The sequence below is a fragment of the Thunnus albacares genome, chromosome 21 (genome assembly GCF_914725855.1).
Source record: "Thunnus albacares chromosome 21, fThuAlb1.1, whole genome shotgun sequence".
Classification (NCBI taxonomy): Eukaryota; Metazoa; Chordata; class Actinopteri; order Scombriformes; family Scombridae; genus Thunnus; species Thunnus albacares.
In genome coordinates, this window is record NC_058126.1 from 2,885,725 (window position 1) to 2,910,168 (window position 24,444).

At 37.9% G+C, this 24,444-nt stretch overlaps 1 protein-coding gene across 6 annotated transcripts; it reads right to left on the minus strand.

Annotated features, from left to right (window-relative positions):
* Positions 1 to 1,281: 1,281 nt before the first annotated feature.
* Positions 1,282 to 23,983, minus strand: LOC122972232 (NACHT, LRR and PYD domains-containing protein 12-like). Of its 6 annotated transcripts, XM_044339189.1 has the most exons (10): positions 23,628 to 23,983; positions 13,090 to 13,242; positions 11,792 to 12,030; positions 9,258 to 11,133; positions 7,045 to 7,212; positions 5,825 to 5,998; positions 4,205 to 4,378; positions 3,050 to 3,223; positions 2,127 to 2,300; positions 1,282 to 1,676 (listed from the first exon to the last, which is right to left on the minus strand). In XM_044339189.1, the coding sequence occupies exons 1-10, from the start codon at positions 23,981 to 23,983 to the stop codon at positions 1,664 to 1,666; spliced, it is 3,501 nt and encodes a 1,166-aa protein (XP_044195124.1). In that variant the 3' UTR covers positions 1,282 to 1,663. The 6 variants fall into 6 exon arrangements, with proteins under 6 accessions (XP_044195124.1, XP_044195120.1, XP_044195121.1 ...); XM_044339185.1 differs by lacking the exons at positions 3,050 to 3,223; positions 4,205 to 4,378 and adding an exon at positions 5,193 to 5,366; XM_044339186.1 differs by lacking the exons at positions 3,050 to 3,223; positions 4,205 to 4,378; positions 5,825 to 5,998 and adding an exon at positions 5,193 to 5,366.
* Positions 23,984 to 24,444: the final 461 nt, after the last annotated feature.

A 24,444-nucleotide genomic window follows, 5' to 3' on the forward strand; every position in this document is an offset into this window, starting at 1 on the left:
CAAAAGTTAAATTTACCTTTAACTACCTAAAGTTAAAAAGGAACATAAGAATTTGGTCGCTTCATCAAATAAAAAGACTGCTGGTCCTCAGCCGAGTGTCAAAACTCAAAAGCCACAAGGTACTACAACTCCTGAAAGCACCACAGAAAAAACAACTAACAACAGTTTTGCTTTAAAAAAAATGAAACAAGCTTTGCAATGATGAAACAATGATGCTGGTTGAAACACTGACAGTCCATATGAAAAGGAACATCTTCCAGGGCTGTAATCTCTTCTGCAATAATACAAGATGACAAACTCATAGACAGCAGACTCATTAATAAAATTAGTGTAATAATGCAAATGATTACACCGAGAGCTGAGATTGAACAAGCTGTGGAGAGAAAGTTTAGTCCTGGGTGCATCTAGCAGCTGGTGTACATTCAGAACACCTGAATAGTGAAAAGAAATACACTGAAAATACAGAGAGAACAGGAGAACAAATAAGCTTTATTTACCACCCCCAGGCCAGAATTATATCTCTCTTAATATCTGACAACTTGTGTTACATAGGAAACAGGTGAGATAGGCTGTGGATGTCAGGAGGCATGTGTTAATAATAGCAATAATAGCAATAATTACAGAATTCATCAAAAAAAACAAAGGTGACCCGAAACTGAGCACTAATATGAATGACACTTGACCTGCAGGCTGATTGCTGCATTCTTTGCTGAAAGGTATAAAGAAATAATGTCTGGAACGTAGCTGCAATACTGAATCATTACACATGGTGGTACTGCAACACCAAAATACTGCAGTGCCTGTAATCTTTACAGGAGTTCAGCCAGCAGTGCTGGAAAGTAACTAAGTACATTTACTCAAGTACTGTACTTAAGCAAAGTACAAGTACCTAAAACTTGTACTTGAGTATTTCCATTTTATGCTAAATGATACTTCCATTCCACTACATTTCAGAGGGAAATATTGTACTTTCTACTCCACTACATTTATTTGACAGCTTTAGTTACTTTTCAGATGAAGATTTGACACAATGGATAATATAACAAGCTTTTAAAATACAACACATTGTTAAAAATGAAACCAGTGGTTTCCAACCATTTGGGCTTTTGACACTTTACAAAAAGCACTTTCTAGTCAGGGTCACATTTCAGATGTCTATGAGTTGTTAACAGCTCCACCAAATAGTGATTTTCTCCTCTAAACTTCTCATATGGTTTCATTTCAATAAATGTTCAAATGACCAAATATTTCACCAAAAACCAAAGATTAGAGAAAAAGCCCCAAAACTGAAAACAGATTTGTGTATCAGAACTTTTTTTTTCTTCTTTCCTCTCTCATTAATCATCTCACGACTCCTCAGATTTATCAGGGTCAGGCCCCTCTATTGGAGGGTCCTGACCCCAGGTTGGGAACCACTGGACTAAACTAGCTAACGGAATATAAAGTAGTTCCAACTAGCTCCACCTCCAGCAGCTACAACAGTAACATACAGTTACTACTGGATGAAGCTCTCCTCTCCACTCTACCTCCCAGAAACATGGCCCAGTCAGAGCCTCTCTACACACAAGCTGCTGCTGTTGCTTCAACCTCTCTGGATCATCAGGATACAGCTGATCCTCCCTCAACACACACTCCTGGATGTTCACTCACACTCTTACAGAGATCACCACCACCAGCTGATGAGAAAAGAAGAAACAACAGAAGTCATAAATCAATGTTTAGTGAGACTCAATCAGCTGTCAGTCAGTGATGCAGCACATCCAGTATAAAGAGCAGCAGGGACTTCAGTCCTGTTCAGACCAGAAGTGGAACAGCTGTGCAGCGTGGCCAGCTTCTTTTCAGCTCTCATGTTAATGTATTGGAGTGAACACACTGAGCTCACAGTTCAAGTTCACAGACCTGCAGAGACTTTTGGTATCAAATCTGTTTCCTCTGCAGATTTCACTGAACTACACAGAGGAAATAAACTGCTGAGAGTCATGAACAAATCATTACTGCAGATACACTTTTGTGATACATTTAAATTGGAGGTTCACCAGGAAATACTGGATATTTGCTTTGATAGTAACTGTGTTTAATACAATACTCCTGAAACCAGCATGGACTGACTTCAACTCTCTACTGACCTCAGAGTATCCAGTCTAAAGTGTGGACTCTCCTGAAGATCACACAGTTCCTTCACATCTGAATCCCACAGCTCATTGTCATTCAGATCAAGCTTTCTCAGATGTGAGGGGTTGGACTTCAGAGCTGAGGCCAGAGAAGAACAGCTGATCTTTGACAACGTGCAGCGACTCAATCTGAATAAAGAATAAATGATGTCACTTTAGAAGACAAAGTTCCTGCTTGAAATCATTCAATGTTTCATAATCTGTTCAGAGGTTTAGAATGAAGGAGTTTAGAAAATGGAAACTCCAAACACCTGAACCCAACAGGATGCAGGATAAAAACTGTCTAATACAAACATTGAAAAGGAGCTCTCATTAATATTAATGACAACATGCTGCTACTTCAATAAAGACAGTGACTTCACCCCTTAATCTCTGCAGCTCCACCAGTGACTCCATCTATACAAACTCATGTCATGCAGCCAAACACAAGTAAAAAACACTGACCTCTATTTACTCAACATCCAAATATGTCAAAATTGATTTAGGGAAAATAGGATATTTCAGTTTCATGGAATCGTGAAGCCATAAAAAATATCATGGCATCTTATGTTTGAATATTTCAGTCAGTATAAACACTGCATAGCTTCATAAATGTGTTGGAACGAGCAAATACTGGATATTATGTTTGTTACTATAATCAATATTTTAGAGGTTTACAGTGAATTGTCCAGTGTCATTTTTATCTTGTTGTATTTAAGATTTAAATGTGCAGCTCTGACACAGTCAATGCACTAAACCACTAAAGAACCAAACAGACTTTACCTTTAAGATACTCAGTGTGGATCAGCAGAATATCATCCTTATGTCTGCAGATTAGTGTCACCACAATTTTCACATCATATTAATCTCAGCACGGAAGTAAAAAAATGGTGTCTAACCTCAGACTCTCCAGTCTACAGTGTGGACTCTCCAGAAAATCACACAGCAGCTTCACTCCTGAATCCTGCAGCTTGTTGCAGCCCAAATCCAGCTCTCTCAGATGGGAGGGGTTGGACTTCAGAGCTGAGGCCAGAAAAGCACAGCTGATCTCTGACAAACTGCAGGACCACAAACTGAATAAAGAATAAATGATGTCACTTTAGAAATCGAAGTTCCTGCTTGAAATCATTCAATATTCCATAATGTGTTCAGGGCTGAAGAGGGTTTAGAATGGAGAAGTTTAGAAAATGGAAACTTGAAACACCTGAACCCAACAGGATGCAGGTTAAAAACTGTCAAATACAAACAGTGAAAAAGAGCTCTCATTAATATTAATGACATCATGCTGCTACTTCAATAAAGATGTGGTGACTTCACCTCTTCAACTCTGCAGCTACACCAGTGACTCCATCTATACAAACTCATGTTGTGCAGCCAAATGCAAGTTAAAAACACTGACATTTACTTCAGATTCTACTCAAGATCCAAAAGTTTTAAAAGACACCAAATATGACAGGATGGATTTTAGAGAAATGTGAACATATTTATTCTCCAGACATCTACAATATTTCTATTTTATGGAATGACGAAGCCGTAAAAATCATGTCATCTTCAGTTTTAATTTTTCCGTTAGTATAAACATCACATATCATCATTAAGGTTTAGAAAAAAACATGAATGTCTTTTTAAAATTTATATTTACATTAAGGTTAAATTTAAGGTGAAGATCAAATGTTTAAGAAGGTAAGGGTGAAGCAGCCAGTGTTGGATTCTTAATGTTATATTAAATATGTTTTAAATATGAAGCTCAACAAGGTGCTCAGTATGGATCAGGATAAAATCTATGAGGTCAAACCTCATTAAAACTTTTGACATTAAAACTAAGATTTTAATGTTTGACAGCATGTTTTAAACGTGTTATGGTTTAAAACATGCTGTCAAACATTAAAATCATTAAATATTATTTAAACATTTGAAAACAACATTTGAATGTCTAAATCTGAAGGGGATTTTACCTCTTAAACACCATCCCTATGTTTGCAGTATAATGTCATCACAACATCCACATCATACAGTTTAATCTGAGCACAGAAGTAACATAAACGGCGTCTGACCTCAGAGTCTCTAGTCTACAGTGTGGACTCTCCAGAAAATCACACAGCGGCTTAACTCCTGAATTCTGCAGCTTGTTGTAGCCCAAATCCAGCTCTCTCAGATGGGAGGGGTTGGACTTCAGAGCTGAGGCCAGAAAAGCACAGCTGATCTCTGACAAACTGCAGTACCACAAACTGAATGAAGAATAAATGATTTAGCATTAGAAAAAAATGTTCCTGCTTGAAATCATTCAACATTCCATAATCTGGTCAGAGAAGAACAGATTAAGAAAGATTATGACCGTTTAGAATATAAAAATAAAGGCAGAAAATGCCAAAAAAAAGATGTATGACCTCAGAGTCTCCAGTCTACATTGTGGACTCTCCAGAAAACCACACAGCAACTTCACTCCTGAATCCTGCAGCATGTTGTGCATCAGTTCTAGCTCTCTCAGATGGGAGGGGTTGGACTTCAGAGCTGAGGCCAGAGAAGCAAAGCCGATCCCTGACAAACTGGGGTCAGTAAATCTGAATGAAGAGTAAATTATGTCACTTCAGAAGACAATGTTCCTGCTTGTAATAATCATGTTTCACAATCTGTTCAGAGCGTAAGAAGGTTTAGAATGTAATGACAACATGCTTCTACTTCACGAGAGACATAGTGAATTAACAGTGAATTAGCCAGTGGAGCTTTTCTACTGTTATATATGAAGACCAAAAAGATGCTCAGTATGGATCTGCATAAACTCTATGAGGTCACAGCTGTTTTAACGTTATCAAAATTGATTAAAACAAAGATCTGAATGTTTGATGCATGTTTTTAAAGGGTTAACTATGGTTTAAAATTAAACATTTAAATAGTATTTAAATATTTGAAAACATTTGAATGTCAAAATCTGAGGGGGATTTTACCTCATAACCATCATCCTTATGTTTACAGATTAGTGTCACCATAACTGTCACATTATATTAACCTCAACACAGAAGTAAAAAAAAAATGGTGTCTGACCTCAGAGTCTCCAGTCTACAGTGTGGACTCTCCAGAAAATCACACAGCAGCTTCACTCCTGAATCCTTCACATTGTTGTAGCTCAGATCCAGCTCTCTCAAATGGGAGGGGTTGGACTTCAGAGCTGAGACCAGAGAAGCATGGCTAATTTCTGACAAACTGCAGGAATTCAATCTGAATGAAGAAAAAATGACACTTCAGAAGACAATGTTCCCGCTTGTAATCATTCAATGTTTTATAATCTGTTCAGAGCTGAAGAAGGTTTAGAATGTAGAAGTTTAGAAAATGGAAACTCCAAACACCTGAACCCAACGGGATGCAGGTTAAAAACTGTCAAATACAAACAGTGAAAAAGAGCTCTTATTAATATTAATGACAACATGCTTCTACTTCAATAAAGACAAAGTGACTTAACAGTGAATTACCCAGAGGAGCATTTTCTTGTTATATTAAGGTTTTAAATCTGTAGCTCTGACAGTCAATAGACTAAACCACTAAGAAGAAAATAGACATCAATGGTAAGATACTCAGCGTGAGTCAACATAACATCATCCTTATGTCTGCAGATTAATGTCACCACAACTTTTACCATCATAATAATCTTAGCACAGAAGTGAAGAATGATGTCTGACCCCAGAGTCTTCAGTCTACAGTGTGGACTCTCCAGAAATTCACACAGCAGCTTCACTCCTGAATCCTGTAGCTTGTTTCTAGACAGATCCAGCTTTCTCAGATGGCAGGGGTTGGACTTCAGAGCTGAGACCAGAGAAGCACAGCTGATCTCTGACAAACTGCAGTCTCTCAATCTAAATAAAGAATACATCATGTCGATAAAAATCCATTACAATCCACCAGATCCGTTCAGGTTTTGTATGTATATGTATAATTCAACATTATTATGTCCTAATCAATTAGCTTTTCCCTAATATGAGCAGATTGTGTTATCTGTTATCATCATGTCAGTCTTATGCAGACATCATCCAAATGGTACCACAGCATTCAGACACCTATTCATCTCAACACAGATCACTAAAATGCTACTGCCCTTGATCAAGTCTGTAATAAGGATCAAATTAGACATATTGGATTATAAAGCTTGTGCATTACTTTTATTCACCTTCTTCCTGTAAATGGTAACGATTGTGTGTAATTTCATTAAAAACACTACAGTACTTGAGTGAATACAAAGAAATTTTTTCTTCTACTGAGGCATTTATGTCTTACCACAGATTTACTCTCATTATCACCGCTGACTGACTGTCATCAGTGCCAAACACCAAACTTTCACATGACTTCCCTTTTAACTGGGTGTGCAGCTATCCAAAGTGATATCATTTTCTGACAGGAGACATCAAGCACCTGTTGAAGTCTCACATTTCATTGGTGGCAGCTCAGACACAACTAAAGATACATACTGCATTTTGAAATATGATTTGCTCTCTTTGTCTGTATCCCCATATGAGAGTTTTAGTGTGTGTGTGAGAAAGACTTTAGGCATAGGTTCCTTCAAAATAGTATGTTCTCAATGTTTAATATAAAAACATTATTCTTGAAAATGCAGTGAAAGTCTAAACTTTTTCCCATTTGATTTACAGATTTGAGATTCACACGCATACCAAAAATTATAAACATTAACTTGGTCTCAGAGGTAATTGTCCAATAACTTCAACAGTTTTCTTGCAAATACCAGACCTTTTTGATTGTAGACTAAATTCAAGGTGAAACCAACTGTTTAGGCATTTTGGACTTTTAGTGATTTGTGAAAAACAAATTATCTGAAACTTCTGTTATGTATTTAAAAAACTGGTTAAATACAAGATGTACAATAGTAAAACACAGTCAGTGAACTGACCTTAGAGTCTCCAGTCTACAGTGTGGATTCTCCAGTCCAGCAGACAGCAGCTTCATCTCCGCACCCTGAAGGTTGGTGTTACTCAGATCCAGCTCTCTCAGATGGGAGGGGTTGGACTTCAGAGCTGAGGCCACAATTTCACAGTGAGTCCCTGAGAGTCCACTCAGCCTGTTATTAAAATTTAATAACAGGCAGCCTGTTATTAAAAATTATATTACATTTAAATACACTAAAATCATACACTTTTATAAAATAGACACTATGCAAAGTCAAACAACTAAACAGAATAATTGTGTTCATAAGTGTAAACACACCAACTATTAAGTTAAATTTTCTTGCTCTCAAAGTTTTTGTTACAACTGAAGAACAATTGTAAGAATAACTGATGTACAATTTTGGTAACAAGCAGCTGTAACACAAGCTGAAAACACTTTAATAATTTGTAAGTTTTACAGTGTACATGTATGTAAAGGAGGGATGAATGGAATTTCTCTTGGAGCCATACCCTAAGTCCATCGGGAAGTCAGTCATTTTGAATCTACTTTGCAATTTTTTTGCAAAGTGAAGCCATTGACAGGTGTTGTATTCAAACAAACTCCTCCTAGAGATTTAACTCGAGTGACTTGAAATTTGGTAGCTTACATCTAAACACCTTTGTGGTGCTAAATAGCAAAGCTTTTTAATTTTCATGGAACGCCCTTGGCGTGGCATGCTGGACAATTTTGCCCAAAACATGTTTGGGACATTAAACAGGAAATTGTTGTAACTTGGCTTTACATTGTCCAATCTGCCCCAAATTTCTCATGCAGTGTTTCCCCTATTATAGTACAGGCCTGGTGGGCCACCAGGCCAACAAGAGCCCCGCCAGGCCAAAAAATATTTTTTAAAAATGCCAATAATGACACCAAATATCCAAATAGCATTTGGGAGCCTCTGAGCAGTGCTGTTTCGAAACGTGAGTCAACGTCTGTGTTGCTGCCTGGGAAACTGCAGGTAGCGTAACTCCTTTTAAGGAATAAGGCAGTACATCAGCAGGTGAGTGGTTAAGCAAGAGAGCGAGCGTCAGAAATGTGACGGTGAATGTGAGCAGAGCAGAGGAAAAGGTTAGCAGTAAGGCCGGAGGTGTGTTGGGGTGTGGGCCTGTTTATTTGTCCTCCGGAATGTAACCGCTTTGAAACAATCAGGAAATAACATTTTCATCTGATTTATCGGCATTCTCGCTACAAGCGATCCCTCTCTTCATTCACTCTCTAGCTCATTTGACCACTGCTGATTTCTTTCTCTTGCCTTTTTTAGAGTACAGACTACAGTGTACCTGTTAATAAATGCTGCAGCTTGGGGGTTAGCTCCGAAGTTAGCAACAATGGGTTAGCCTAACCTGACGACGCTAAACAGAGAAACAGAGAATGGAGAAATGTGTGGCTGCTAATAATCCCCCCCCCACCTGGCCAAACCACTCAACCATGTCAATATTGATTCATAGTCATTGCTTCACCTACTGACAACAGGAAGTTTACCTTACATGGTGTGGTCTACACATGATATACAGCAACATGACATATAATTAGTGGGTTTTCTCTAGCACCACATAGTGGACACAGGAAGTGATAGGTATCTCCTACAAGCAATGTCCGATATTCATGGAAATGTATATCCATGTCAGGTGCCCTCAGGAATGTGTATGTTGTATCGTGTTGCCTTGCAATAATAGCAGTTTGAGTGCAGCGTAGTTTGAGTGCAGTGTACCCTGTCGTGTGTGAAGGAGTAAGGTCTGATCATCGCTGCTTGCAGCTTTAATGGTTATTGTTTTGGTATTAGCCACAACAAACAGATAATTTTGGGTTGTTGTTATTGGCCCAGAAATTGCACGTAGGTGCATCTCTAATGTAAAGTGATACATGCTTTACAGCATGCACTATACATTAACATTACACTTAATTGTAATATTGATATGATTTATGTAAAATTGGCTTTATAATGTTGATACCTTGTTTCCCAATCACTCTCAACAGTGTGAAATGCTATCTTAAAAATGTTTCTTTGTTACATGTACAAACAGTACATCATTTCGAGCCCAAACAGGCTCTTCAGAGTTGGGTACAGAGGCAACAGGAAATATCTAAAACTTTTTGGACTGAGCACCTGGACACAAGAGATGTGTGTATGTTCTGATGTGACTGATTTATAATGTTGATAATCACATCTGGACTTACACAGCCTTTCTGCAGTTCCTCACAGCAGGGATCAGTCTCAGTTGTCCCTCATGTGATGTGTTGTACTTGTTCAGATCCAACTCATCCAGAACCTCCTCTGACATCTGCAGCATGTAGGCCAGAGCTGAGCAGTGGATCTCAGAGAGTTCCTTGTCTGATCTGTTCTCTGACTTCAGGAACTCTTGGATCTCCTGATGCACTGAGTAGTCATTCATCTCCATCAGACAGTGCAAGATGTTGATGCTTCTGTCAGGAGAGATTTGGGTCTTCTTCTCCTTCAGTTTGTTGGTGGCTTTCCGGATGACTTTTGGACTGTTCACTGTCCAACCCAGCAGGCCTCCTAAGAGACTCTGGTTGGACTCCAGAGAGAGGCCATGAAGGAAGCGAACAAAGAGGTCCAGGTGGCCATTTTCACTTCTGAGAGATTTCTCCATGGCTCTCCTCAGGAAGACATCTAGGGATATGTAATGGTCATTGTCCCCATCATCATCGTCATCATCAGTGATTCCATCATCATCAAAGAATTCATCACCATAATCTTTATAGATTAATTCATCATCATCATCCACATCTCCCAGGAAGTCATCCAATACCTCTGTAATGCTGTTGGCGTAACAGTGGTGCATGTAGACTGCGGCCAGAAACTCCTGAACACTCAGATGAATAAAGCAGTAGACTGTTTTCTGGAGGATCACACGCTCTCTTTTGAGGATCCCTGTACAAACTCCTGATAACAACGAGGCCGCTGTGACATCAAGACCACACTGCTCCAGGTCTTCTCGGTAGAACATGTTTCCTTTCTCCAGATGTTCAAATGCCAGCCTCCCCAGCTTTAGAAGAACTTCCCTGTCAGCCTCCGTCAGCTCCTTTGGACTTGTCTCATGTTCCTCATCATACTTGTGCTTCCTCCTCTTTGTCTGAACCAGCAGGAAGTGTGAGTACATGTCAGTCAGGGTCTTGGGCAGCTCTCCTCTCTGGTCTGTTAAAATGTGCTCCAGAACTGTAGCAGTGGTCCAGCAGAAGACTGGGATTCGACACATGATGTGGAAGCTCCTGGTTGTCTTGATGTGTGAGACGATTCTGCTGGACAGCTCTTCATCACTGAATCTCCTCCTGAAGTACTCCTCCTTCTGTGCGTCAGTGAAACCTCGTACTTCTGTTACCCTGTCAACACATGCAGGAGGGATCTGATTGGCTGCTGCAGGTTGAGAAGTTATCCAGACGAGAGCTGAAGGAAGCAGATTCCCCTCAATGAGGTTTGTCAACAGCACGTTGACTGATGACTTCTGTGTGACATCAGACACAACCTTCCTGTTCTTAAAATCCAGTGAAAGTCTGCTTTCATCTAGGCCGTCAAAGATGAACAAAACTTTACTGTCAGCGAGCTTCTCTGCTGTGACCTTCTGTAATGTTGGATGGAAATCATGTATCAGCATGAGAAGACTGTACTGCTCATCTTTAATCAAGTTCAGTTCCCTGAACGAAAGCAGAATCACCAGACTGACATCTTGGTTTTCCAATCCCTCTGCCCAGTCCAGAGTGAACTTCTGCACTGAGAAGGTTTTTCCAGTGCCAGCTATGCCGTTCGTCAGCACGACTCTGATGTGTTTCTGTTGGTCAGGTAAGACTTTAAAGATGTCGTGGCACTTGATTGGAGTGTCATGGAGGGTATCCATCTTTGTAGCTGTCTCAAGCTGCCACACCTCATGTTGGACATTAACCTTTTCACTCTGTCCCTCTGTAATGTAGAGATCAGTGTAGATCCTGTTGAGGAGGGTTTCACTTCCTGCTTCATCAGCTCCCTCAGTCACACATTCACATCTCCTCCTCAGACTGATCTTATGTTCATCTAAAATCTCCCAGAGAGCAACATTCACTAAAAAAAGAGAAAAATGTGAGACTAAACATAACAAAGACAATCTGACAATTATCCGTTATGTCATGCCCTCCACTTCTGCCTCCTCCTCCTAGTGTGTGTGCCTCTCTCTCCCCCTTGTCTGTGCCTAATTACAGGAGTGGAGACAGGTGAGTGAGAGTCAGGCGACCAGCTGCCATCCATCAGGAGTTCTGCTTAAATATCTGGTTCAACCTCCTACTCACCGACAGATCATAGACTTTTATCACAGTCAGTCACACTTCTAGCCTCCTTACTTCACTACAGTTCAGTTTCTACAGCATCGCTAATCCCTATTTCTCTGTGCCTACAGTTTTGCCTTTGCCTGACTCCAGCCCTTCTCCTGCCTTCCTGCCTCACCTGCCCAGCACATCCCTCTGCCTGGCTCCCCTCAGTATTCCCTCAGCCCAGCTTCACATCCAGCCCAAATCCCCCTGCCTGGCTCCCCTCTCCATTCCCTATGCCCAGCTTCACGCCAAGCCCAAGCCCCAGGTTCCCGGCTACCAGCCCAGACCCTGGCCCAAGCCTCAATAAATTATCTTCCAACACTGCTCGCTGCCTCCTGCCTCAGTGTCCTACTCTTGGGTTCGCTAGCCTAGCCATAACACATTATGACCAACCCAAAAACAATCAGTCTTACTTTGTACAGTGCTGGTCTGACTGTCTGTCCGCAGTCCATGTCTTGTTCTGGATCTTTCTCCACACTGGGGACAGGAGGAGTCTCCTGGTGAAGCAGACTGGTCCCAGTATGAGGTGATGCACTGTCTGCAGAACCAGTGTCCACAGCTGGTAGAGACTGGATCCTTCAGGACATCCTGACACAAAGAACAGCAGGACAGCTGTTCCTCCACAGAAACACTCCTCCTCTTCTTCCTCTCTCTGTGAAGACATTTCTTTTTCACTATGATGGTTTGTTGATTTTTGTTGAAAAATATAAATATTTAGCTGACACTGTCTAGAAGCTCAGGCAGTCACGGAGGATAGTAGAAGTCTAGCTTCTTACTTGAAAATTATTATTTTATTTCAACTCTCCTGCTTTCATGAACACATATTTAAGTCTTGTAAACTGACATAAAGAGATTAATTTGTCTCTCTGCTGAAAATAACTCTTAACTGCATTTCTTATCTGGCTGACTTATTAAACATTTAGTGATCTGCCTGTAGTTTGCTATTAATACAAACACTTCCTGCAGCTGCTTCACTGTTCCATTAAAGAGAGCTGATTATGTCCTTTACTGTTTTACAGTCTCTTTGGGCAGCTTAGCTTGGGTTAGTTAGGTTTAAACTGAGGTTAGAGGGGGTCTAAAATTGTGGTAGACCAGCAGTCTTACATGATTCAGAGCTTTCAACTGCAAGCTCCAAATCATTAGTAAGTGAACCTTTGAGCTTAATTTTCTTCAACATGTTTCACATAAGCAGTTAGCTTGGAGAGAAAACTCAGACACACATAATCAAGGTGAGCAAAGCTTCTCCACAAATAACCTTTCGACCACATGTTGCACATTTTTGATATGCACTGATTCATCATGACATCTGGTAATTCATAACAGCTGATCTGAGGGATATTTCAAGTTAAAAACACAAGAAAATTTAACATTTGAAGTAAATTCTTTCAGGTCTTTACAGTGACTTCAGTGTTAGGGCAAAGCTGTATGAACATATTCTTGAAGTGTAAATTGACATTGAGGTTTTCAGGTTGCTACAGAAATACCATCTGTGGTTTCTGGCTATAAAACGCAGATTAAGATCCATCTTAGTTTGAAACAGTGTCTATTATGATAGTTCTGCATCATGAATAGGAATATTTTAGCAGAGCAGTTTGCCTTCATCCTCACTGAAACATCTTCCATCAGTACAGTTTACAACAGAAACAGTGTCTTACTATGTCTAATGACTTAATCATCTTCAAGCCAGTTTACAGTAAAACCAGTCTCTTACTTTGTGTCTGAGGGTCCAGGTTCATTACTGAAGTCTGGAGGAGGATATTCTTTGGATCGGTCACTCTTCATAGACAGACAGCTGGATAATGGAGACCCTGCTCTGTCCTCCTCTTCCTCCACACAAACACTCATCTTGTGGACTTCAGTCAGCCTGAGAGGTAAACCAATAACACTGACTGTAAGATTAGATAGCAAGATTCAAGAGAAACAAGTCTGTTCATGAGTCACCCCAAAAATACCGAGCAAATACCACACACAAACAAGTTAGTATCTCCCTGTTTTCTTTCCCCTCTTTATAACGACAGAAGTTCATTCCGACTCTTCTCCCCTCTATAGTCCTCAGGGAGGAAACTGACACATTCACGGTGAAATAAGAATGTTTTATTAACACTCACCCTGTGTCAGACGTCAGTTTTTATCCGTCTGCCATGCTCCAAAATCTCAATATGGAGTCTGAACTTGCAGACTGATCCCTTTCAGTTTCAATACTGCCACGTCAAACAGTCACATGACCCTGTCAGCGTGTGTGTGTTTATGAGGATATCTTTTGGCTTAAACAGGTTAAATTAAAATGGATTTTGGAGGAAATTTAGTTTATCTCATCTATGTATTGAATGAATGTAAAATTAATTGATATTGTTAACTGTTTTTCTTTTTAATGTGGCTTCATTTGTTGAGCGGAGGAGCGGAGTGAGAGACAAAAGGCCCGTGGCGCAATTTGCGTCAAAACTCTGAACACACACGCTCCCATAATTTTTTTTCAGTATCAAGGTAATCCAGTAATGTCTGTAGATCCGTGGCTACACTGCAAATTGAGAATAAAAAGAAACTGACGGTAACTCATTCGGGATACTTTTAATGGAGCCATTTTGTCAACATCTAAACAAATATAGGCTAAAAACGGGGCTCAAATCGTTGCCCACTGTTAATTTGCTGTATCCATGGCAACGCTATACTTCCTGTTTATATCCCCCTAAAGCATTATGGGAACTGTTATTCAAAAACTGAGACCATGATTATCGCTCAAACCAGTGATGTGTAAGCATGTCTGTTGTGCAAAAAAGCTATTGGCTGGTGTTTGGTACCGACTGGTATCTCTCAGCATAACTTGACACCAAAGAGCAGCCAGTAGCAGATAAACTGTTCAGTAGTAGCTTGCTTTCACCAGCAGATGGCAGCGTTATATGTATGAAGACTGTACATATGAAATGAATGAAGTGGACAATAAATCTAATATGTTTATTTTATATGACAAAGAATGAATTATTGAGTAACTTACAGTCACTAATGTTAAGTCTTTGTCAAAAAGCACCAAATTGTTGGAAGTAACAATGGGAATATATTTTAATGCTCTGTTAAAAGATGCTGAAAATTAAAATAAAAAGTGTCTATACATTATGAAGGTGCCCTTTCAATGACACTGTGTACAGCTAAAGAAGGACTGAACTAAAAGTGTTTACAAGAGAGTCATTTCTGTGGTGCATTCACATGCTAGTGTGATAAAAATCAACATTAGGGCGTTCACGATTGCATCTTTTCAGAACAGTCAAAAGTTGAAGTTACCTGTAACTACCTTTAGACTTTAAAGCTAAAAAGGAACAACTAAATATTTTGCATTTTTACTTAAAAAACTGAAACAACTTATGCAATGATGAAACAACGAGGCTGGTTGAAACAATGACAGTCGATATGAACAGGAGCATATTGCGGGGCTGTAATCTCTTCTGCAATAATACAAGATGACAAACTCATAGACAGCAGCCTCATTAATAACATTACTGTAATAATGCGAATGCTTATACTAAGAGCTGAGATTGAACAATCTGTGATAAGAAAGTTTAGTCCTGGGTGCATCCAGCAACTGGTGTACATTCAAAACACCTGAATAGTCAAAAGAAATACACTGAAAATCCAGAGAGAACTGGAGAACAAATAAACTTTATTTACCACCACTGGGCCTGAATTATATCTGCCTTTATGTCTGACAACTTGTGTTACATAGGAAACAGGTGAGACAGGCTGTGGATATCAGGAGGTGTGTGTTAATAATACCAATAATACAATTAATTACAGAATTCATCAAAAAATAACAAAGGTGAACTGAAACTGAGCACTAATATGAATGACACGACCTGCAGGCTATAAAGAAAGCAGATATAAAGAAATATTATCTGGAAAATAGCTGCAATACTGCATCATTACACATGGTGGTGCTGCAACACATAAATACTGCAGTGCCTCCAATCTTTACAGGAGTTCAACCAGCAGTGCTGGAAAGTAACTAAGTACATTTGCTCAAGTATGTACTTATGTACAATTTTTAGGTACTTGTATCTTAGTTGAGTATTTCCATTTTATGCAAACTGATACTTCTGCTCCACTACATTTAATGACAGCTGTAATTACCATTTACTTTACAGATTTTACATAAAAATACATAATCTTATAAATAAGTGTAATAACTACACACCGATTTGTATAAAATCAGATGTCAAAAAATCAAAGATTAGAGAAAAAGTCCAAAAACTGAAAACAGATTTGCGTATCAGAACTTTGTTTTTTCTTCTTTCCTCTCCCATTAATCATCTCACGACCCCTCAGATTTATCTGCTGACCCTTTGGAGGGGCCCGACCCTTAGGTTGGGAACCACTGGACTAAACTAGCTAACTGTACATAAAGTAGTTGAAACTAGCTCCACCTCCAGCAGCTACAACAGTAACATGCTGCTCTAACACTGATGCTTCACTATTAATAATCTAATGATGTCATATATAATAATATATCAGTCAGAGGGACCAAACCACTACTTTTACTACAATACTTTAACTACATCAAGCTCATAATACTTATATACTTTTACTGCAATATTTTAACTACATCAAGCTCATAAGACTTACGTACTTTTACTGCAATACTTTAACTACATCAAGCTCATAATACTACTTCTATTTAAGTGGTTTTTTCAGATAAGATTTTTCATGCAGGACTTTTACTTGTAATGGGGTATTTTTACATTGCTTTACTGGCACTTCATCTCAAGGATCTGAGTAATTCTCCCACCATTGATCTTCCACTGATGTGATGGAAGCTGAAACAATAAGTCAATTAATCGGTGAGTTTATCAAAAGGTTTTTTATTTTCATTTGAACTTTACTCGCAAAAATGATTGGATGAAAACATACAACTCCAAATACAGGTAGAGCTGTAAATGGTGCAATGGTGTGAGAGAGTGCCGAAATAAATATTGTATGAGTAAAAACAAATTGATGTTACTCTATATACATACATTAGGTAGTTATATACAGTATAGAGAGTATTTTGTTGTTTTACATAATTGTAAACTGAATATATTATCTTATCAAAAATAAGACATTTGTAGACATAGCTTTAGCCCCCGAGAAATTGTGATGATAATAATTTTTGGACACTTTTTAGACAATATTATTAATTGGTTAATTTGGAAAATAACTGACACATAAAAAACTCGGTTGCAGCTGTGGATCTAACTACACTTTTCTTATCAGAAAGTAGTTTTAATATATCATCTAGTCAGACATGAGAAACATTTATACAAAAATGGACCACAGAACACATTTGAATGATTCTGAGAACACAGAAATAATGGTATAAATAACATACACACACACTGGAAAAAAGAGAAAAGAAAAAAATCCCTTTATATATATATATACAGTTCACACACATACACACACACACACACACACGCACACACAAACACACACACAATTCTGTATTTCATATCAGTCTATTTTACATGTCTATGTCACATTTATTCTATATTATATACAGTTATACAGATGAACAGACTTATGCTAACTGTGTTGTGTGTATTCTGTCATAATGTATCACAATATCATCTAATATATAGAAATATATCATGCATATCTATAGTTTGTTTTTGTTTATAAGATGATATATATAAAATGACATGAGATACAGAATTATGTGTGTGTGTGTGTGTGTAGCTCTGTCATAGGCTACTTTCAGGGACAAATTTCAGAATTAAGACCAGTCAAATGGGGACGGCTTTCCCAATTGGTGACAAAAGTCATGTTCCCAATTGGTAAAACACTGATTTTTGGGTCAGTGGTTAAGGTTAGGGTAAGTCTCCAGGAAATAAATGTAAGTCTAGGAATGTCCCCAAAAGTGACCTAGGACAACGTGTGTGTGTGTGTGTGTGTGTGTGTGTGTGTGTGTGTGTGTGTGTGTGTGTGTATGTATGTGTATGTGTGTGTGTATGTATGTGTATGTGTGTGTGCGCGCGCATGCATATGTAGTCCTACAACATGTATAGCCTATATATATGTGCGGGTACCCGCGTGCGCGCACCAGCGACAGCGTGTGCGCGTACAACCTACAATCTGTCCAGGTTAGTGCGTGAGCGCGCATGTCCGTCAGGTGGGTGAAGACAGACAGAGTGAATAGGAAGAGGACCGGAAACATCGGAGAGGATGGCTTCAAAATAAATGTTATTTTGGTGACGGAGCTTTTGAAATTTTCAGAAAATGAGCTTGTTTGTTGGCCTTCATGTTCAGCTCTAAACAGTTAAGTTAAAACTGGTCTGGTAGCAAGTCAGAGTGTTTATTTTAGAATTAAAACAATTCAGTTAATTGGTTAGGTTAGTTGATCAGCAGAAAAACACACACAATGTTGATCAGTTAATCGTTAAAGTTGATTATAAACATTCTTTGGTGTTAGCGTCTGTAATATGAGGATTTATTGTGTTTTTTTATCATCGTAAACTGAATATCTTTGGGTCCGACAAGACAAAACATTTGACAAAGTCACCCTGAGCTCTGGAAAACTGACATTTTACACAATTTTCTGACATTTTTTAAACTAAATGATTGATTGACTAATTAAAATCTTACTTAACATAACTGCTGATTAAAATAATTGTTAGTTGCATCCTTAATTTTATTTAAGTAATTAAAAATATTATATTGTATTAAATGAAGTGATGTAATGGTAAATCAGATGGGTGTCCGAGTAAGATAAAGTAAATTATTATGTGCTGATGTTGATTATGAGGCACATATTAACAACTAACAAAATGTTAAAGTATTTGGCCTATATAAAACGATAATAATGATAATAATAATAATACATTGAATTTGTACCGCACTTTTCATTCATAGGGAAACTAAAAGTGCTAATACACAAACTGAATTATATTATATTCTTAAAAACTGGCTCTTACAGTTAAAACACTTCTTTCAAACTGCACCAGATGAAACGTGTTGTGCATTTGTAACGTAAAGTTTCATAATAATAAAATGTTGATACTTTCAAATCCAGGCTGAAAACACATCTTTTTTCTGTTTATTATGACCCTTCCTAATTTCACTGGCTGGGAACCTGAATCACTGACTGTTTTCCTCCTTGACATGTAGCTACTCCAACCCTGTTAGAGTTATATGATCTCTGTTTTAAAATTACTAACCTAAACCTTGTTGTAATATTAACATCACTACCCGTGTGTGTGTGTGTACTTTTAGATGTAATATTGCGTGCTTCATTTTTCAATTTTTGCTTTTATTGATTTGTAAAGTGTACAGAGACTCTCTGGGTGATGTGCACTTTGAATAAACTGAAGCTGAAGTTGAATCTGAAGTTGAATAATTAAGTTTAGTTTTAGGATCTGCTTTAAATAGCTGTCATTGCGTGTGTGTGTGTGTGCAGCCTAGGAGGTAATTGCACTGTGAATTACCTACATCTGACTGAGACTCAAGCATCTTGTTTATTTATTCCAAACCCTTATTTATACAACATGCTGCTACACTACATCAACTAAAAACCACCTATTTAATCTGACTTTTATGTAGTGTCTTATAATTGTATGGTTTTATTATTTATGTACTTCTTTTATATGTTATCATCATTATTATTCATTTTATTCTTTTTTTTTTTTAACAATTTACTGTTTTATTATAATCCTAATTTTGTGTACTATTTCATAATTTTATTTTTGTTGTTTTTATTGCTTGTATTATCTTTTATTGTGTCCTCATCAATTCACCTTTTTCATTTTTAATTACTTTGGTGTACATTAGTCTCTAAATCCATTTCTAACATCCCACATTTTGTCAGTCAAATGTAAAGCACTTTGAATTGCATTTGATTTGTTTGTAAAGTGCTATATAGCTAATGATTAATTGATTGGTTGATTGATTGGTTGATTGATTAATTGATTGATTAATGTGCAATATGCCTTCATACTGCTGCCCCAGGAATTCATTAGAAACTCTGTAAATAACAGTTACTTTTTAAAAATTATATACAATAACTTTAATATTTTTATTTAATCTAAATGTAATTTATTTTAAATGTGCTGTGCATGGACCCTGATGTGTCTGTAGCTGCAAATGGAAAATCAAAGTCTCTTGGATGTTGAAGGATTTTCTTTTGAAAGGGTTGACCGGCAGTGTGTGTGTTTCAGTAACTTGACAGTTTCAGAGCATCCTGACGTCTTCTCAGAGCACAAAGTGAAACGCATCTCAGCTCCTGCGTCCTCCTCACACGTTACAGTGCCCGCACGGATCCACAAGGACACCGTTTAATCATCTGTGCGGCTTTCAGGGACATTTATTGGTCATTCCCCCCGCTCGTTCGTTTTTAATTTGCTCGGATATCTTTGTGTCCGCGGGATACCGATGGCCACCCCCACCGCCGTCCCCAGCATCAGCACCAGCAGCAGCAGCCAGGACGGCCGGGATTCAACCAGCACACCCAGCAGCTCGCTTCGCTGTGAGTATCTACGTTTTATTTCCATCGAAACACCTTAAAATAATACAAAAACACAGCAAACTGCTGTGAAGCTGCATGTAGCAGGCGTTCATCCCGGATAAACGTCCTCACTTTTGGAGGATGCTGATAATTTTTTTGCCTCCTTGCGAGGACATTTGGTGAGGATACATCACATAAGGGTCACTTTGATCATTAAACACAAGAGGAATTTGTCAATTTAGCTCAATTTAAGAAACATTTACCTCCAATATCAAACACTCAGCAACATTCAGGCTTCTCAGGATTATTTTTTTTTCGCCTTTCTGTTTAATCTCAGTGGTGGAAATGTAAAACAGCCCTGTGGGACCTTTAAGTGTCTCTGGCTTTTCATCGTGTTGTCTCAGTGGACAGACAGATTGGACGACATCTGACACAATTAATGTAAGCGGCAGATGGGGACGAGTTGGGGGCGGGGGTGTGGTGGGTTAGCAGGGGGGTCATGAAGGTACTTAGATCCTTTACTGCAGTTAAAGTACCAATACAGCAATGTAAAAATAGTCCATTACAAGTAAAGGTCCTGCATGAAACATCCCACTACAGTAAAAGTACATAAGTATTATGAGCTTGATGTAGTTAAAGTATTGCAGTAAAAGTACATAAGTATTATGAGCTTGATGTAGTTAAAGTATTGCAGTAAAAGTAGTGGTTTGGTCCCTCTGACTGATATATTATTATATATGACATCATTAGATTATTAATAGTGAAGCATCAGTGTTAGAGCAGCATGTTACTGTTGTAGCTGCTGGAGGTGGAGCTAGTTTACACTACTTTATATACAGTTAGCTAGTTTAGTCCAGTGGTTCCCAACCTAGGGGTCGGGCCCCTCCAAAGGGTCAGCAGATAAATCTGAGGGGTGGTGAGATGATTAATGGGAGAGGAAAGAAGAAAAAACAAAGTTCTGATACACAAATCTGTTTTCAGGTTTTGGACTTTTTCTCTAATCTTTGATTTTGCTGAAATATTGGATCATTTGAACATTTATTGAAATGAAAGCATGTGAGAAGTTTAGAGGGAAAAATCACTATTTGGTGGAGCTGTTAACAACTCATAGACATGTGAAATGTGACCCCGACTACACACTGCTTTTTGTAAGATGTCAAAAGACAAAAAGGTTGGAAACCACTGGTTTCATCTTTAACAATGTGTTGTATTTTAAAAGCTTGTTATATTATCCATTGTGTCAAATCTTCATCTGAAATCGGGCAAAGCGGGCAACAGCAGGGGCCCTGAACCCTCAAGGGCCCCAGAATACCTATGCAGGAAAATACTTTATGGTTATTTGATTAATTGCAAATTTGTTTGGCAATATGTATTAAGGCAGTCAGAGGTTACCGCTGCAGTTGACAGGGAGTATTTGGAAAAAATGTACAGTAGCTCAACTCATTTCTAAAAATAGAGATTGTGATTTGGGTAAAAGAAAATCTAAATATTGGGTTCTGAACTATGTTATGATTGAAAATGAGTTAGAAAATGAACAGAGAAAGCAGTTTAGAGCTGCAACGATCAGTCGAATTAATAATTTTGATAATCGAATAATCATTTCAGCATTTTTAATGCAAAAAGAGAAAGAAAAAATACTGGTTCCAGCTTCTCACATACAAATATTTGCTTGTTGTCTGGATGTCTGTAAACTGGATGTATTTGGTTTGTGGACAGTTGCTAAGACAAAACAAGATATTTAAAAATATAATAAAAACAGGGTACAGCAGGTCTTTCTTGCCAAATGTAATTAGGGTGCTTTGACTTTCAAAAAAATTGGCAACTATTTTGGTCATTGGTCATTTTTAAAGCAAAAATGTCAAACATTCCCCAGTTGCTTAGTCTTATGTAATAGTAAATTGATGTCATCTTGGATTTTAGGAAACGCCGACCGTCATTTTTTACAGTTTTCAGATGCTTAATAGAAACGATCAAACGAAAAAATAAAAAACAAAATGAAAATAATCTTTAGTTGCAGCTCCAAAGCAGTCAGCCAAAAATAATGGATACATGGTTGAAATGGACAGTTAAATGAATGATAAATGTTTAAAATAGAACATGATGGCATATGGTGCCGATGAAGCAGTTCTTGGGTTCATGTGACAGGACTGTGGGGGTAAGTTTAGTAAAAAAGCACAAGGCATTCATCCTTAATTTTGACCAATACCATCTTTTTTACCTCTATATTTTACCATTCTTGGCACCCTGTCTTGTAGTAGAACACTGTGTAAAAATCTAGTTTTACCATTTTAAATATCTTTAGTTTCTATTATGCTTACATAGTGCATATTTTAAAATAAATCTGCTTTAAATCACCTCACTTGGAGAACCAGGTTCATGTTCACTCTGGGGCCCCCTAATGAGTTAATCCAGCCCTGGCAATCACTGTGCAATTTAGAAAATTATGCTGGACATTTTTCTCTGTTGTCAGACAGTGAAATAATGAATTGACTAGTTAGTGAGTTTGTTGGTTTCATCGTGTCAGTCTTGTGCCAAATATTTGACACATCCCACATGGAATTACAAAACGCCGCCATGTGTCAATCTTCAGAAATATAAAAAGACATCATCAGATTTCTGGTGAAAGGTATACACCTCCCACCCCCGTTATGTGTACTTAAAAACATAAAACATGTACTTTGTTTATGTGCGTTTTTAAAAATAAACCACACAATATATCAGAAGAAAGATGAGCTGAGGAAATGATTTGCAGATTCATCGAAAAATAAATAATTAGCTGCAGCCAAGTTAAATAGATGTTCTAAAAATACCAGAGTTACACAACACAACTTACATTTTTCTTTGAACAAAAAACAAATCTTTTCTAATATTTTTTTTCAGATTCCGTGAGTTTATTCTTTATTCTGAATTTCATATAATTGATTCTAATTTGTATACATGATATTTTTTTTATTCTGATTATTAGTAGAAATAAACTATATTAATGAAGTGAAATGTGTAGGCAGAGTGCTTCATTTTCTATTTTACTTTTTGGCAATGATGAGAAGTACACTGTAATACTTTGATGCTACTTTACACTTCTACTTCACTATATTTCAGAAAATATTGTACTTTTTACTGCACTACATTGATTTGACTGCTATAGTTACTAGTTACAGATTCACTTCTACACACAAAACATGTAATCAGAGTAAAAAAAATATGATGCATTGCTGCAGATTAAACTAAACAACAGTGTAGAAAAGTTCCCACATTAATGCATAGAAGTAATAATATCTTGCTTTCAGTGTGTTCTATGTATAGACTTTTGTTTCTTCTTCTGTGTAAAGCATCTTTGAGAACCTTGAAATGTACTCCATAAATAAAATGTATTACTATAATTATTAATATATGTGATATTATAACTCTAACAGGAGACATTCTCCTGTATAATGAGAAGTTTTACTTATGATACTTAAAGTACATTTTTTTGATTTTTTTGATTTAGAACACCTATAAATAAAACTTTTTTATGTTTTCAGTGTGGTATTTTTACTGAAAAGCAAAAGATCTGATCATTCCATCTAATTTATTTTGTTTTTATTATTACATTTTCATCATTTTAAACTCTTGTGTGCATTATTCTCACATTGTTTCACTGTTTACGTTTCTACTGTCTCATCATCAACATCAACTAAAGTTATATTGATTGATATATTGATTGATTATGGATGATTCATGCTCTCTGTTTTCTGTTTGTCTCTTCTAGGCTGAGGAATCCCATGTCAGACATAGTTGCCTTAACTGACCTTTGACCTTTTGCTGACACCTTACTGAGGGGTCGCGACCCCCAGTGTAGAAGACTCATCATCAACAAGCCTCGAGCTCCGACCGGCCTCATCATGACGAAGCAGAAAGTCGACGTCACCGACTGATGAAACCGAAATCTGCCACCGCCAAACGCCATGACAGAGGAGGAGGGCGCTGTGAGATGCTGAACGGGAAGAGAAACAGGACAAAAAAGATGTGAATTCTGCTCTGAACACCCAGAACAAACACTCCCCTGCCATCCCTCCACTCTGAGTTGCACGTAGAGGTTGTTTGTTTGAATAAAGACCATCACAGTCCCCTTAACGTTACTAAAACCTCTAACTGAACCTGTCATTCACACATCAAAAGCCAAAAAAACAGACTTCTCTCCATCCAAAGGAAGAAGGCAGGGACTTTCATCTCCCTCAGAGCCGACGATGTAGACGAAGACAGCAGTGATGATTGTTGATTCGTACTGTTACTGATGGACAGAAGTCCAGCTTTCTAAACCAGCACAGTCATTCTGTGTTGGATTGTACATGCGTGAAGACGACCATGATTGTCTCTTACTGACACAAAATCTGACAGCAAATAAGATTGTGTTACTGAGAAAAAGAGAAAAGACCTCACTTACTAACACAGATGGGTCAACCGCAAAGGTCTCTACAAGAAAACAATCATAAAACTAAATTGCCCGGCAGTTTGATCCTCAAAACTGCAAAATTTGGAGTTTAAAGTCCAGACGTTTGAAGAAGAAAGGATACTAAAGATATTAAAAGAAGAAAAACAAGTCCATCTGTTGATCTAGGGGACAAC

Bases quoted from the DNA above. Each gene is read 5' to 3' on its own strand.
- LOC122972232 (XM_044339189.1), bottom strand. From the start codon at position 23,983: ATGACAGGTTCAGTTAGAGGTTTTAGTAACGTTAAGGGGACTGTGATG. The intron at 11,134-11,791 runs GTAAGACTGATT...CTCTTTTTTTAG, and splicing joins TCAGACCAGCACTGTACAAA to TGAATGTTGCTCTCTGGGAG. The intron at 5,999-7,044 runs GTCAGTTCACTG...TTCTTTATTTAG, and splicing joins TGTAGACTGGAGACTCTAAG to ATTGAGAGACTGCAGTTTGT.